The sequence below is a fragment of the Hoplias malabaricus genome, chromosome 17, assembly GCF_029633855.1.
Source record: "Hoplias malabaricus isolate fHopMal1 chromosome 17, fHopMal1.hap1, whole genome shotgun sequence".
Classification (NCBI taxonomy): domain Eukaryota; kingdom Metazoa; phylum Chordata; class Actinopteri; order Characiformes; family Erythrinidae; genus Hoplias; species Hoplias malabaricus.
In genome coordinates this window covers 32,594,805-32,610,446 of record NC_089816.1, presented here as the reverse complement: position 1 = coordinate 32,610,446, position 15,642 = coordinate 32,594,805, and the positions used below count along the sequence as shown (strand labels likewise).

At 45.1% G+C, this 15,642-nt stretch overlaps 2 protein-coding genes across 4 annotated transcripts; both read left to right on the top strand.

Annotated features, from left to right (window-relative positions):
* Positions 1 to 1,510: 1,510 nt before the first annotated feature.
* On the top strand, positions 1,511 to 10,410 carry LOC136674046 (cytoskeleton-associated protein 5-like). 3 transcript variants are annotated; one of them, XM_066649893.1, is made up of 11 exons: positions 1,511 to 1,776; positions 1,924 to 2,112; positions 4,305 to 4,437; positions 6,039 to 6,171; positions 6,509 to 6,640; positions 7,240 to 7,389; positions 7,505 to 7,704; positions 8,880 to 9,015; positions 9,273 to 9,466; positions 9,851 to 10,023; positions 10,185 to 10,410. In XM_066649893.1, exons 5-8 carry the CDS (start codon positions 6,617 to 6,619, stop codon positions 8,926 to 8,928), a joined length of 423 nt encoding a protein of 140 aa, XP_066505990.1. In that variant the 5' UTR covers positions 1,511 to 1,776; positions 1,924 to 2,112; positions 4,305 to 4,437; positions 6,039 to 6,171; positions 6,509 to 6,616; the 3' UTR covers positions 8,929 to 9,015; positions 9,273 to 9,466; positions 9,851 to 10,023; positions 10,185 to 10,410. The 3 variants fall into 3 exon arrangements, with proteins under 3 accessions (XP_066505990.1, XP_066505989.1, XP_066505991.1); XM_066649892.1 differs by having other exon boundaries at positions 9,851 to 10,410; XM_066649894.1 differs by lacking the exons at positions 9,273 to 9,466; positions 9,851 to 10,023; positions 10,185 to 10,410 and having other exon boundaries at positions 7,505 to 7,709; positions 8,880 to 8,990.
* LOC136673322 (aminopeptidase Ey-like) lies at positions 8,976 to 14,935 on the top strand. The gene is made up of 10 exons (XM_066648726.1): positions 8,976 to 9,015; positions 9,273 to 9,489; positions 10,195 to 10,248; positions 11,282 to 11,429; positions 11,692 to 11,783; positions 12,238 to 12,359; positions 12,657 to 12,998; positions 13,242 to 13,408; positions 13,668 to 13,808; positions 14,612 to 14,935. The coding sequence occupies exons 1-7, from the start codon at positions 8,976 to 8,978 to the stop codon at positions 12,707 to 12,709; spliced, it is 726 nt and encodes a 241-aa protein (XP_066504823.1). The 3' UTR covers positions 12,710 to 12,998; positions 13,242 to 13,408; positions 13,668 to 13,808; positions 14,612 to 14,935.
* The last annotated feature ends 707 nt before the right edge of the window (positions 14,936 to 15,642 follow it).

The following is a 15,642-nucleotide window of genomic DNA, read 5'->3' as shown; positions in this document are numbered from 1 at the left end:
AATTAGACATTTTAATATTATTAGATATTAACATTAAAATTCAATCCAAAGTACATTTAATTAAATCAAATATTCGCTAGATTCACCCTCTTAAGAAAAAAAAAGCGAAGATTCCAAGGTCCCAGACCCTCGACCACGTCAGGACATGATTATGACGTCACAGAGCACGAGGCGTGTGTGTAAACGGTGCTCCTGCGTAACGCTAGTAATTGTAACCAGACTCTTCAGGTGAGTGGACGGATGTTACAGTTTCTTACCACACACTCTTTTAAAAGTAGTACAAAATGAGGAGTTTTATTATTCATCTTTTGTGATTGAACGGGAGAACTCCTAAGAACAATAGACTGCTTTCTGTTGCAGAATAACTGTATTTTGTCATTGATGAATATGAACCCGAGTTACTGCCAGCAGCATCTCAGCTCCATCATGAGCAGCAGGTTCGAGGAGCAAAGGAGGGCCCTGTGTAGGAGACTGCAGGATGAGACCACCTCCATCCGCCAGGATAGAGATCAGAAGGCTAGGGAGTTGAAGCAGAAGTTGGCCGGGCAGGAACAAGCCCAGAAAGTGATGTTCCATGACCTGCTGCAGATGGACAGCGAGAGGAAGGAGTTCACTGCTGAGGTTCTCACGCGCTTCCGCTGTGAAGAACGATGGAGGTCAGATGGAGACGACCAGCTGGAGAGAAGGAGACTGAGGAAAGAGATCACAGTGACTGAGAAGTTTCTGAAAGAGGCAGACCAGATGAAACTCAAAAATGAGAATCTGAGAGAAGCTCTGAGAGAAGAGAGAGGTAGAAGGCTGAGAGCAGAGGAGAGTTTGAGGGAAGAGAAAGAGCAGAGGGCCTTTCAGAAGAGAAAGAAAGAGGAGGAGGAGGAGGAGGAAAGAAGGAATAAACTGGAAGAGGAAAAGATACGGCAGGAGGAGCAGGACAAGGCGCGAGAGCTGAGAGAGGACGAGGAGAGAGAGTTAAAAGAGGAGTTAGAAAAGCTGAGAAATGCTTTGAAGGAAGAACGAGATGAAAGGATGAGGGCGGAGGAGCGTTTGAGGGAAGAGAGAGAGAAAGAGCAGAGGGCCTTTCAGAAGAGAAAGAAAGAGGAAGAGGAAGAGGAGGAGGAGGAGGAGAGAAGGAATAAACTGGAAGAGGAAAAGATACGGCAGGAGGAGCAGGACAAGGCGCGAGAGCTGAGAGAGGAGGAGGAGAGAGAGTTAAAAGAGGAGTTAGAAAAGCTGAGAGATGCTTTGAAGGAAGAACGAGATGAAAGGATGAGGGCGGAGGAGCGTTTGAGGGAAGAGAGAGAGAAAGAGCAGAGGGCCTTACAGAAGAGAGAGAAAGAGGAGGAGAGTAGACAGATGGAAAAGAGAAAAATGGAGAAGGGAAAACAAATGGAACAGAGAGTGTGTGGTCCACGGAATGGAAAAGAAATGGAAAAGAAGATGAAGGAGGAGCAGGAGGAAAAGGAGAGAAAGGCAAAGAAGGCCCTGGTGAACAAGGTGCTGATAAAGAGGCAAAAGGAGGACACAGAGCAGCCTGAGACGGTGAAAGGTCGACTGGCAAAATTTGTAAGGATGACCTACAGGAGACTATCGGACTTCTGCAGGCAGAACGATCCGAATGACCCGTTCCAGCAGCACCGACGGGAATGCAAAAGACTGGCTAAAGAACGGAAGAGGAAAGAGGAGGAACTAATGCAACAGCTCCGGTTGAAGAGGTTGTTGCAGCGGTCCAAATAAAGAGAACTGCTCCCCCCCATAAGTCAGGCCCGCTTCAGAACAGAGGTAAGTGTTTCTTTAAAAAAAAAACAGGAAATAACTTATAACTGCTGTAGGAACAAAACCCAATTTTAGTGCTCAATTTTCCCAGATCATAAAACCTTACCTTCTGAGACAACGAAGTTAGAAGTGTTTGCTTGCTCTCTTTCATAGCTGCAGCATGCTGTGTTTGTCTGCCATTGTGTGACATATCTGGCAACCCGGGGTGTAGAAACAGGACTGTGATTGGACAGAGGGATCACATGCTAAAACCCCAGCAAAGGAGGATATACTGGCTGCTGTCAGAGATGCCAGTGCTTCATCTGAGCATGTTCCCTGACTCCTCTTCCTGAATCACCTTGAGTGAGTGTGTGAACTTTTCTACATTTGTGAGTGTGTGTTGTGCTGAAACACTTAAAAGGATTTATTTTCTATTAAACCTCAGCATGTCACATAAAGCGAATCCATCCATGTTGAGTAAAAGAAACACTGTAATTGCTGTAATCTTATAGTTGGTATATGGCATCGTGTGGTCAAAATGTAAACTTCAGGTTTAATACACATCTGTAGAAGACACCAATATTTTTTATGCAGGTCACAGAAGTTTACTATTATTTAAATATATGTTTAAACCTGATATGTTTGGTAAAGTTGAAATTTGGGCAGAGTGGGCTTCACCTCACTGTCTCCAACATGGATCCAGACGAGATTATGGGATTGTGCATCTGCAACAAAACAGTGTCACAGTACAATAACTACATGCAGAGGAACACAATGGTGTGAGAGTGACTGGGTGAGTGCGTGAAACTGTCCACAGGTGTAAGTGTGTGAGTGACTGGTCAGTGTGTGAAATTGTCCACAGGTGTGAGTGTGTGAGTGACTGGGTGAGTGTGTGAAACTGTCCACAGTTGTGAGTGTGTGAGTGACTGGGTGAGTGTGTGAAACTGTCCACAGTTGTGAGTGTGTGAGTGACTGGGTGACTGTGTGAAATTGTCCACAGGTGTGAGTTTGCGAGTGACTGGGTGAGTGTGTGAAACTGTCCACAGGTGTGAGTGTGTGAGTGACTGGGTGAGTGTGTGAAATTGTACACAGTTGTGAGTGTGTGAGTGACTGTGTGAGTGTGTGAAACTGTCCACAGGTGTGAGTGTGTGAGTAACAGGGTGAGTGTGTGAAACTGTCCACAGGTGTGAGTGTGTGAGTGACTGGGTGAGTGTGTGAAACTGTCCACAGGTGTGAGTGTGTGAGTGACTGGGTGAGTGTGTGAAACTGTCCACAGTTGTGAGTGTGTAAGTGACTGGGTGAGTGTGTGAAACTGTCCACAGTTGTGAGTTTGCAAGTGACTGGTGAGTGTGTGAAATTGTCCACAGGTGTGAGTGTGTGAGTGACTGGGTGAGTGTGTGAAACTGTCCACAGGTGTGAGTTTGCGAGAGACTGGGTGAGTGTGTGAAATTGTCCACAGGTGTGAGTTTACGAATGACTGGGTGAGTTTGTGAAATTGTCCACAGGTGTGAGTGTGTGAGTGACTGGGTGAGTGTGTGAAACTGTCCACAGGTGTGAGTTTGCGAGTGACTGGTGAGTGTGTGAAATTGTCCACAGGTGTGAGTGTGTGAGTGACTGGGTGAGTGTGTGAAACTGTCCACAGGTGTGAGTTTGCGAGAGACTGGGTGAGTGTGTGAAATTGTCCACAGGTGTGAGTTTACGAATGACTGGGTGAGTTTGTGAAATTGTCCACAGGTGTGAGTGTGTGAGTGACTGGGTGAGTGTGTGAGTGACTGGGTGAGTGTGTGAAGTTGTCCACAGGTGTGAGTGTGTGAGTGACTGGGTGAGTGTGTGAAACTGTCCACAGGTGTGAGTGTGTGAGTGACTGGGTGAGTGTGTGAAACTGTCCACAGGTGTGAGTGTGTGAGTGAATGCGTGAGTGTGTGACACTGTCCAGAGTAGTGAGTGTGTGAGTGACTGGTGAATGTGTGAAATTGTCCACAAGTGTGAGTGTGTGAGTGACTGGTGAGTGTGTGAAATTGTCCACAGGTGTGAGTGTGTGAGTGACTGGGTGAGTATGTGAGTTACTGGGTGAGTGTGTGAAAATGTCCACAGGTGTGAGTGTGTGACTGACTGGGTGAGTGTGTGAAACTGTCCACAGTTGTGAGTGTGTGAGTGACGGGGTGAGTGTGTCACTGTCCATAGGTGTGAGTCTGTGAGTGACTGGTGAGTGTGTGAGTGAATGGGTGACTGTGTGACACTGTCGACAGGTGTGAGTGACTGGTGAGTGTGTGAAATTGTTCACAAGTGTGAGTGTGTGAGTAACTGGTGAATGTGTGAGGTGTGAGTGTGCGAGTGACTGGGTGACTGTGTGAAATTGTCCACAGGTGTAAGTGTGCGAAGGACTGGGTGAGTGTGTGAAACGTGTGTGAGTGACTGGGTGAGTGTGTGAAACTGTTCACAGGTGTGAGTGTGTGAGTGAATGTGTGACACTGTCCAGAGGTGTGAGATTGATATGTATTTTTTATATTTTTAAAAAGTACATGTGTTGACATTATGTTTTCATCTCTCTGTAGCCGGCCTCAAAGGACCAGGTGGTGGGGATGCTTGAGAAGGCCAGGGCAGTAATGCCAGCCAAACCTGCTGCACCCGCTATAGCTGCTCCTTCTAAACCTGCTCAGAGCGCTCCCCCGGCAAAATCAGCCTCCGGTACATGTCCCCGTCTGTGTCTGTCTTTCTGAAATCACCCACAGTTCCACACAACACCGGAAATACATTTTGCAGATGTGTAGATTTATATTTGCCTACTTAAGAATAGCCAACTGCAGGTTTAATACACATCTGTAGAAAACACCAATATTTTTTATGCAGGTCACAGACATTTACTATTATTTATATATATGTTTAAACCTGATATGTTTGGTAAAGTTGAAATTTGGGCAGAGTGGGCTTCACCTCACTGTCTCCAACATGGATCCAGACGAGATTATGGGATTGTGCATCTACAACAAAACAGTGTCACAGTACAATAACTACATGCAGAGGAACACAATGGTGTGAGAGTGACTGGGTGAGTGCGTGAAACTGTCCACAGGTGTAAGTGTGTGAGTGACTGGTGAGTGTGTGAAATTGTCCACAGGTGTGAGTGTGTGAGTGACTGGCTAAGTGTGTGAAACTCACCACAGGTGTGAGTGTGTGAGTGTCTGGGTGATTGTGTGAAACTGTCCACAGGTGTGAGTTTGCGAGTGACTGGGTGAGTGTGTGAAATTTTCCACAGGTGTGAGTGTGTGACTGACTGGGTGAGTATGTGAGTGACTGGGTGAGTGTGTGAAACTGTCCACAGGTGTGAGTGTGTGAGTGAATGGGTGACTGTGTGACACTGTCCACAAGTGTGAGTGTGCGAGTGACTGAGTGACTGTGTGAAATTTTCCACAGGTGTAAGTGTGTGAAGGACTGGGTGAGTGTATGAAACTGTCCACAGGTGTGAGTGTGTGAGTGAATGGGTGACTGTGTGACACTGTCCACAAGTGTGAGTGTGTGAGTGACTGGGTGAGTGTGTGAAATTATCCACAGGTGTGAGTGTGCGAGTGACTGGGTGACTGTGTGAAATTGTCCACAGGTGTGAGTGTGCGAAGGACTGGGTGAGTGTATGAAACTGTCCACAGGTGTGAGTGACTGGTGAGTGTGTGAGTGACTGGTGAGTGTGTGAAATTGTCCACAGGTGTGAGTGTGCGAGTGACTGGGTGAGTGTGTGAGTGACTGGTGAGTGTGTGAAATTGTCCACAGGTGTGAGTGTGCGAGTGACTGGGTGAGTGTGTGAAACTGTCCACAGGTGTGAGTGTGTGAGTGACTGGTGAGTGTGTGAAACTGTCCACAGGTGTGAGTGTGTGAGTGACTGGTGAGTGTGTGAAATTGTCCACAGTTGTGAGTGTGCGAGTGACTGAGTGAGTGTGTGAAATTGTCCACAGGTGTGAGTGTGTGAGTGACTGGTGAATGTGTGAAATTGTCCACAGGTGTGAGTGTTTGAGTGACTGGGTGAGTGTGTGAAACTGTCCACAGTTGTGAGTGTGTGAGTGACTGGGTGAGTGTGTGAAATTGTCCACAGGTGTGAGTATGTGAGTGACTAGGGTAATGTGTGAAACAGTACACAGTTTTGAGTGTGTTTGTGACTGGGTGAGTGTGTGAAACTGTTCACAGGTGTGAGTGTGTGAGTGAATGTGTGACACTGTCCAGAGGTGTGAGATTGATATGGATTGTTTATATTTTTTAAAAAGTACACGTGTTGACATCATGTTTTCATCTCTCTGTAGCCGGCCTCAAAGCACCAGGTGGTGGGGATGCTTGAGAAGGCCAGGGCAGTAATGCCAGCCAAACCTGCTGCACCTGCCATAGCTGCTCCTTCTAAACCTGCTCAGAACGCTCCCCCGGCAAAATCAGCCTCCGGTACATGTCCCCGTCTGTGTCTGTCTTTCTGAAATCACCCACAGTTCCACACAACACCGGAAATACATTTTGCAGATGTGCAGATTTATATTTGCCTACTTAAGAATAGCCAATATGTCGTTATAGGTAAGGGGTTTGTAATTTTAGTATCATTTTCATTAGAACTTGACATGACATGCTCACTGCTCCCTAGTGTTCACTTGTGGGTGTGTGAGTGCGAGTGAGTGTTTGTTTCACTGCACGGATTGGGTTAAATGCGGAGAACAAATTCCCGTGTGTGTAAGCGCAGTGGTCAGTAAAGTGGTTCTAATTCTTGTAAATACTGTGCTTCCTTCAGGGAGTGGTGGGTAAGAAAGCTCCAGTTTCCACTAAAGCATCCACTAAAGATGATGAAGACAAATCGGGCCTCATCTTTATCCTCGTGCTCAACAGCAAGGAGCAGAGGATGAAGGAGGAGAAGTCGCTGAAGGTAGGTTGCCCTTTGGGAAATACATTCTTGAGCCTTGTTTCTGCTGTGTGTACAATGATCTTCACTGGAGAAAAGATGAACTGGTCACATGAGAGATTTGGGTGAATTGGAAGAAGTTCCTATAGAAGGGTCACCATTTTGTCTCTCTCTCCCACCGTATGTGGGAGCAAACCAAACAATCTTCCCCTCCAAGCCTTAAGGTTATGTACCAGTGTTAAACAGCGATGAGGCTCAAGGACCTCATACAGAGCAAGTATAAAATTATGAAATTAACCATTTTCCCACAATCCCCCGGTGATCATGAAATTAAAGTATGATCAACAACAACGGTACTGTGTTCTGCTGAGACATGATACAGAAAGTTATTGGCAGGGTGAACTAGAACGGTCCAGATCTCAAAAGAAACTGGAGTAATGTTTGTTTTCCCTTCTTAGCTTAGCATAGATTTTTTTAGCCACAGTCCATTTGTAGCCACGCTGGATTTGTAGATCAGTCTGTTCCTAAGTATCATTACACATGTGGACAACTGTCAGCGTTTCTGCTTCTAGGAGCCTGGAGAAACAGGATGTATTTGCAATGGGTTTGTGGTGTTTTTATAGATCCTAAAGTGGAACTTCATCACCTCATGGGATGAGTATGTGGAACAGCTTAAGACACAGATGGCTACCTGCCTGGCAAAGTGGCTGCTAGACGAGCTTTTTCACTACGACTTCCAGCACCAAGTCAAGGCCGTCAATGCCATGATTGAGGTATTAGACCGTGGCAAAGTTTTAATACCTGTAAATTGTTCTGGGGCTTATATATAAGCACATGCTAAAGTGATGGACTGCATTAATCATTCGTGTGCTTCCCTCAATTTCTCAGCACATGGAGGCAGAGGCGGAGGCTGTGGTTGGCTGTCTGGACTTGATTCTGAAGTGGTTTACGCTGCGGTTCTTCGACACTAGCACCAGTATACTGATGAAAGCCATGGAGTTCCTCAAACTCCTCTTCACCATGCTGAGCAGGGAGAACTACCATCTCAGTGAATATGAAGCATCCTCCGTCATCCCCTACTTAATCCAGTAAGGTCAGTGGATCTTTACAACAGTGAGGGGACACATGCACTAGGGCAGGGTCAGAGTATTCAGCTATTCGTGTATTAATTCACAAAAACCCACAACATTTGTCTTGGACATTACCCGGACTTTATCCTCCTGGTGCTCTTATAAAGTCTCCAGGTCAGTACGTGTGAGAACAGAGTGGGAAATGTACAGGGTGCACCATTTATATGGATACACCTTAATAAAATGGGAATGCTTGGTGATATTAACTTCCTGTTTGTGGCACATTAGTATATGGGAGGGGGGAAACTTTTCAAGATGGGTGGTGACCATGGTGGCCATTTTGAAGTCGGCCATTTTGAAGTCAGCCATTTTGGATCCAACTTTTGTTTTTTCAATGGGAAGAGGGACATGTGACACATCAAAGTTATTGGGAATTTCACAAGAAAAACAATGGTGTGCTTGGTTTTAACAACAATATGAAAGAATAAAGTTACATTAAAACCAAGCACACCATTGTTTTTCTTGTGAAATTCCCAATAAGTTTGATGTGTCACATGACCTTCTTGCCATTGAAAAAACAAAAGTTGGGTCCAAAATGGCCACCATGGTCACCACCCATCTTGAAAAGTTTTCCCCCTCCCATATACTAATGTGCCACAAACAGGAAGTTAATATCACCAACCATTCCCATTTTATTAAGGTGTATCCATATAAATGGCCCACTCTGTACACTGTGACCCTTAGTGAGGCCCCAGAGGGATGCTGTTTCACTCACACCCACACTCTCCCACTCGTACCAGACATTCATATAGCACTGAATATTTCTGCCAAAGATTGGCAATGAACTCTGTTAATTCAAGACATGAGCTACATTACAATCATCCATTCTTTGTCTGTAACCGCTTATCCAGTTCAGGGGAATCCTGGAATCAGTGGGCGCAAGGCAGGAACCCACCATGGAGAGGCGCCAGTCCTTCACAGGGCCTTTTTATTTATTGATTATCTCAATCAGTTTAAGGCCCATAGCCCATTAATAGCCCATTTGTGTGGTCTGTTGGTCACTCGAGTCACCTTCTGCTTGAACAGTGGTCAGATGCTAATGGAGATTTTACCTTTGAAAAACCCTGTTTTCTTTTTTCTTTACAGTTGTTTTTAACACACTATCTGTGGGTTTCCTTGTTGCTCTGATGCAGGTTGGGGAATCAAAAGATGTCGTGCGCAAAGACGTCCGTGCCATTCTGACCATGCTGTGTAACGTTTATTCTGCCAGTAAAATGTTTCCATTCCTAATGGAGGGAGCCAAGTCCAAGAACGCCAAGCAGAGATCTGGTAACAGTATCAGTGCTTTGTTGTTTATTTGAACCGTTTAGGAATTCTAATATTAAAAGTAAATCTTTCTTTATTGAGTAGAGAATGTACTTATTTATTTATTATTTTTAAGAATTTAGTCGTGTGACAGCTCTGTGTTAACATATATATTCAAACACATCCGATCACACGCCACATAACCATCCGATTAAGAACGACAAAGAACTGTCTGTGTGTGTTTAATGTTGCACTCAGTCTTATTGTCTCTTTCATTGCAGAATGTCTTGAAGAGTTGGGGTGCCTGATTGAGAATTACGGTATGAATGTCTGTCAGCCAACGCCAGCCAAAGCTCTGAAAGACATCGCTATACACATCGGGGATCGAGACACAACGGTGCGCAACGCTGCACTCAACACAGTAGTGGCAGCGTACAATGTCTGTGGAGACCAGGTCTTCAAACTCATCGGCAACGTAAGACCACTCTGCAGCTTTGTGTAATGACAACCATTGGCTCATGAGCATCTGATTGAATCGTTATCTTTTCATTCCATCACTATAAAATATCTGCAGGACTGAGGACATAATGTAAATAAAATTTAAATAAGGTTCAGGTGGGCGGAGCTTGATTTCAGGCAACTGATTCATCAACTGCTCTCAGTTTCTGCTCGTTTCCATGTCATACAAGAGTTTCGTGACTAATGTGAAATGACACAAGCTATTACACAGTACTGACATTTAAGGGTGCCCCCTTGTGGAGAGGTCCCTAAATGAATGAGACAACTTTGAGAACAGTTATTAAAGCTGGAGCTCTGTCTCCTCAGACAAACCTTAGCTGTGTTCTATGGTTCCTTCCAGGCAGCTGATGCTAATGGAACAGTTCTCCCAGTGGATATTCGTGAAATCATAGATCGCTGGGTTCTTCAGATGGGATTCCCAGTGGTCACGGTCAACACCTGAACTGGACGCCTGTCTCAGAAACACTTCCTCCTGGACCCGGAGTCTGTCTTGGATACACCATCTCAGTTCAAGTAGCTAAGTTCTGTCCACAAGGGGGTGGGAGAGGGGCTCATACCTGGTTTGCAGGTTGTCTATGGAGGCCCTTAAGGACAGAGATACTTACTATCATGTGCCCACCAGATATTATGAGGTGATCGCCGGGTTCTTGTGCTCATCTGATCTGTGTTTTCAGTGTTTCACAGTGGGATGAAGATGGCAGGGGATGACTGGGTGCTGCTGAAACTTAAAGGGGCCGGGTATTACAGGGTTAACTATGACTCTGAGAACTGGGAGAACATCATTAAACAGCTCAACAATCACCACCAGGTCAGAGATATAACACTTAACCCTGGACAACCATCAGATAAAGAGACAATAACACTAGGGTCTACATAGTCATATACATCATTATTCACTCATTCACTCATGTCCTGTAAGCGCTTAACCCAGTCACTCTCACTCACTCACTCACTCGTGGAGTGTCTCCATTTCTGTAAATAACCTGTTGTCAGTGTACATGTGTTTTAAAGCCCTAATGTTGATATCACGCACAGATGTTTCTGAATGTTTTAAAAGAGGATAAATAACCCTTTAACTTTCAATGTAATGTATAATTTTGAAGCATTTCTATTGGTCCATTCATCATCATGTGAAGGACAGCTGCAGTGTTCAAAGGATAGTACACTTTTAAAACGTTGGTTATTGTTGTTTACAATAGTCCTCACTGGTTATGGCCACATTTGTAATGCATCGCAAACTGTCCTCACAATGAACTCTAAGTTCACAATCAGTCAGTGAGTGCATCTCAATCATGAGCAGAAACAAACTGAGCCAAGCAAGGGTTTATGAAGAATTTGTGACCTACAAAATCATCACTAAACTGGAGACTTTGGTCCAGTCTTGGACAGAGTGATGGTTCTGTCCTGATAACTGAGCAGTTATTGTGAATAAATACTAACGTTCATGAAGAGTTACTCATTTCAGGTTGTTGTGGCAGAAGAAAATGTGCACTGCTAATACAGTTAATACAGTTATAGTTTCACTCAACATTCAGACCAATAATAACTCACCATCCACGGTTAATGCATTAGTTCTCCATTTATTTTTATTATAAAAGTTAGAGAGTACGAGCTTCACGAGTCAAAACAACAAAAAGCACGACTCATAAAAAAGGAGAAGCTAATTTACCTATCAAAATAAAAACAGCTTGTTCTGTTCATCTCTGTTGTTTTTACAGATAGCTTAGTGGATAGATGTAGCTTCACCTGTTTAATCTCTGGATCTTTACAGGGCCAAGATGATTCCCATCAGTTTGGCTCGAAACACAACCAGGTTCCTCTGGAAGGAGAGAGACTACGTGCCCTGGAAGGCTGCTCTGGACAATCTGGACTATTTCTACCTGATGTTTGACCAAACGGCGCTCTACAACAGCATTCAGGTGAAGAACGGGAACAGAAGAAAATCTGGTCAACGTTATTTTAGATTTGTCAAAACATTGAGAGCTACAGGGAGCACACTTAAATATCAGGATTGTATCTGAGTGTGCAGTTATATCTGATTACAGCGCCCCCTGTTGAGCGTGTTGGGGTAATGGTCAGGGTAAAGAGCTGTGGGCCACACAGTGATGGTCATAAGGTTGTGGTCAGACTCCAGAACTCAAGTCTTGTTTGTGTTTATTAATCAGTGACTCTTGGTTGCAGATGTATCTGAGGAAGCAAGTCACACCACTTTTCGAACACTACCAGAACATCACCATGAACTGGACCAAAGTCCCAGACGGACACATGGATCAGTACGTACCACCTAAAGAGTGCACTGACCATACAGGAGCACTCTAGTTCTGCTCTGCATACTTTGTTACCCCCCTTCCCCTCTGTTCCTCAGCGCTCAGGACCCCCACAGAGCAGGTGTGATGTGGAGGTGGATCATTCTCAGCGCTGCAGTGACACTGTCGACGTGGTGGTGGTGTGTTAGTGTGTGTTGTGCTGGTGTAGAGTGGATCAGACACAGCAGTGCTGCTGGAGTTTTTAAATCCCTCAGTGTCACTGCTGGACTGAGAATAGTCCACCAAGCCTACAGGGGGCAGCGTCCTGTGTCCAGTGATGAAGGCATTGAGGACGACCATCTGTGCAGCAAAAGATGACCTGTTGTTATAAAACTTCGGTGTTGGAGTGTTGATGTTCCTGGCTGATGTGCTGAGGTGTGTGTGTGTGTGTGTGTGTGTGTGTGTGTGTGTGTGTACCCAGGTATAATCAGGTGAATGCGATCAGAGTGGCCTGCAGCACTGGAGTGCCCAGCTGTCAGATTTTGACCACAGAGTTGAACCAGACTGGTTCACAGAGTGGATTCAGAATCCAGAGCAGAATCCGTGAGTGAAACAAGCTCAGCTTCATTCCCTGTTCCTTTACACTATTCACTTACAGTGCTTTTCCACAACATGGTCCCTACTCTACTCCACTCTGGTCCCTGGTTGGTTTTCCACTCCCACTGTTACCCAAAATATCTCTAAGAGGAACAGTGGGCTTTGGAAACCACAACAACGGCGGTGGTAACGTTAAGCGGTGTTTACTCATGGTGTATTGGCGTGTTGTTGTTGTTTGGGACTGAACACAGCTCCGTCATCAGTTCAGACAGATCAGTAGAGTTTGTTCCTTCCTTGTTGCAGCGTCCAGCTCTCGCTGGATTCTTTCGTCGGCCACCGATCCAAGGAGCGTTTGAACCTCTTCAAAAGACCACAGCGTCATTTTACGAGCTGCCGTCGTGAGTCGGATAAGAACAAACGTGATCTCTGCTGCAGCTGGAGATTTTACAGATGGAGAGTTGGTGCTGGTCGTCTGCGTTGCGTGGCGTAGAGTGACAACTCTCTCTGGACAATCAGCACTCTGCAAGGTTTACACGCCACGGTTTAGTCCCTACTCGACTCGCTCTGAACCACGAGAGAACAGCCACTAAACAAGAACCCGCTTCCAGAACCAGGACCTGATTCACCTGTTGGAGGAGCAGAAAGGTCAGTAGAGTAGGAACCCTGCAGTGGAAAAGTGGCAGCAGACAGCTCATTAGGAACTGCATGCACTACAGATCCATAGGTCACTGTTTGAGCCACTTCTGGTCCAGTTTGTCATGATCAGTGCAGTCATTTTTACTAGAAGTGGCTGAAATAGTGTGTTTAGATATCAAACATGTCCTGAATTTGTTTGTAGGAACAGGAGAGAGGCCCAGACTCACTGTCTGAACTGTCTCTGGTTTTTAGAATTCACCAAACCTGAGATCCACAGTGTACTGCAGCGCTGTTGCTGCAGGGGGTGCTAAAAAGTGGGACTTCGCCTGGGAGATGCTCCAGACTGCCAGCATCGCTAGTGAGGCAGATAAACTGATGTCAGCTCTGGCCTGCACCAAAGATAAAGGACTTTTAAGCAGGTGAGCACAGAGGAAACATGGAATTCTGTTCTGACGTCTAAATGCACCAGTTTATTGTCCATGGAGGGGGCTCCCCATATGGGAATGGCCTGTTTGGCTGGGTTTGGTACAGCTCCCCTGATGTCCAGGCCTCCAGCTTGGTTATGCTACTTTAAAGTAATTTTAATACGCCAGAGGTTAGACAAACCTCTAGAGGTTAGAAATTGATGGACAACACACACACACACACATTCGTCTGGATGTTTTGTTTTAAACGCAGGTACATCAGATACACCCTGGACCCGACGAAGATCCGGAAACAAGACGCCACCTCTGTCATCGTTCAGATCGCTGGAAACAGAGAGGGACGGGATTTGGCGTGGGACTTCGTCACAGTCGAGTGGAAATACCTTTTCACTGAGTAAGTTCCTGACTGATGTGTGCTGCGTGTTCACAGTGCTACGCTGTGACTGACCCTCTGCACACACTGCTCATCAAATGTCTGAGCTAGGACTTGTTTAACTTACTAAACCTGATCTGGGAAAGGACGCTGAGAGTCAGAATTATGAAATGTTTGAAGAGCAATGTCTCTGTGTGTGTGTGTGTGTGTGTGTGTGTGTGATCCTGTAAAAAAAATGTACATTGTTTCTCCCCTGTTCCAGTTGCCAGTGCAGCTGAGACAGGTGACACCACCCAGAGCACAGCTGGATTAACATCTGCAGTTTCAAATACAGTATTTGGTTGATCAGCTGTTTATGATGAAGGATCAGGTCAGATCGGTGCCTCCAAGTCCTGTCAGAGCCTGGGCTGCACCACCATTGTCCCCTGTTCACTACATGTTCCCATTACTGTGTGAATCTGGAGCCCACCAACCAACACACTGTGAAACAAAACCCACGCAGTCAGTTCCCTGTGCGCAGCCTAAGTCTGAAAACACAGGACAAAACGAGGCGTCCTGATCCTGCTCCGCTTCTGACGTCAAGTACGGAGACTTTAGAATGGCCCCGCCTCCTCGTCTGAGTCTGTCCAATCACAGCGCTGAACCCACCTTTATGTGAGAGCGCAAAGACGAGATTAAATGCAGCAAAACAGACACAACGAGCGCGGAGAAATAAGAGCACTGAGTAAAAACTGAGAAAACGAGGGGGAGAACACTGCTGTGTGGGTTTTACAATGAGACTAATGTGTGTGTGTGTGTGTGTGTGTGTGCTCTGTGTTGTAAAGCTGCTGCGGTTTAAAGAGGAGAATGCGGCGGTGGGGTTTGGATCAGCGAGCTCCGCTCTGGATCAGAGCATCGAGAAAACTAAAGCCAACATGAAACGGGTCTCAGAAAACCAGAGAGAAATCACAGACTGGTTCAGAGCAGAAACGGCCTGAACCTCCTTCATTCACCTTCAGCTCCTTCACGTTGCTCCGTCAGCTCCCGCTCTTTCTCTACAGTTTACACTCCGCCTGAACACAGAATTAACGTCTCTGACTGTTCTTTCATGGACATTTTTTTTCATTAATTTTTTTTTTAAATTTAACAACAAAGTTTCTTTGATCCAAAACACATTAACATACAGAAACATTCATGCTCTATTATAATTAAAATGTATTTGTTAGAGAAAAAAATGTTTCCTTCTTTTAAAAAACACTTGTTGTTTCCAGAATTATTTCAAAGGGAACAGCATTTTTGGAATAAAACTCAGCCACGAGAATCATCAGGAATGTTTAATTTGAGGATGAACACTGATTATATACAATGTTGTTTTATTTATAACAACAACAACAACAACAACTTTAATCTATTATCATACCCTTTACTTACTCAGTACTTTTTTAATCTTACTTATCGACTTACTTTCTCTGTACTTACCCAGTAATTAGCGGGCTATAATTTAAAGTGTTTACGAAGCCCCAGTGTTTGTAAATGGGTAAAAAATCAAAGTGTCTGGGTCCGGCGCTAGGCTTTCTCTCTCTCTGCTCACAGCAGAGAAACGCCATCTGGAGGTTTTTAGACAACTCTCTGTATCATCTTAGAATCACACATACCCCTTTGTGTTTTTTCAGACTAAATTAAAAAAAAATTTAGTCTGAAAAAAAAAAATTTAAATTTAGTCTGAAAAAACACAAAAGGGTACCCCTTAGTATTTTTTGGGTGAAAAATGTGACCTCTTCAGATCTTCTTCAAACCCACACAGTGTGTAAGGCAGGTCCTTTTAAAGACAGTGGTGTGGTTATTTTCGCACTACCACTTGCCAAACTGAGATATG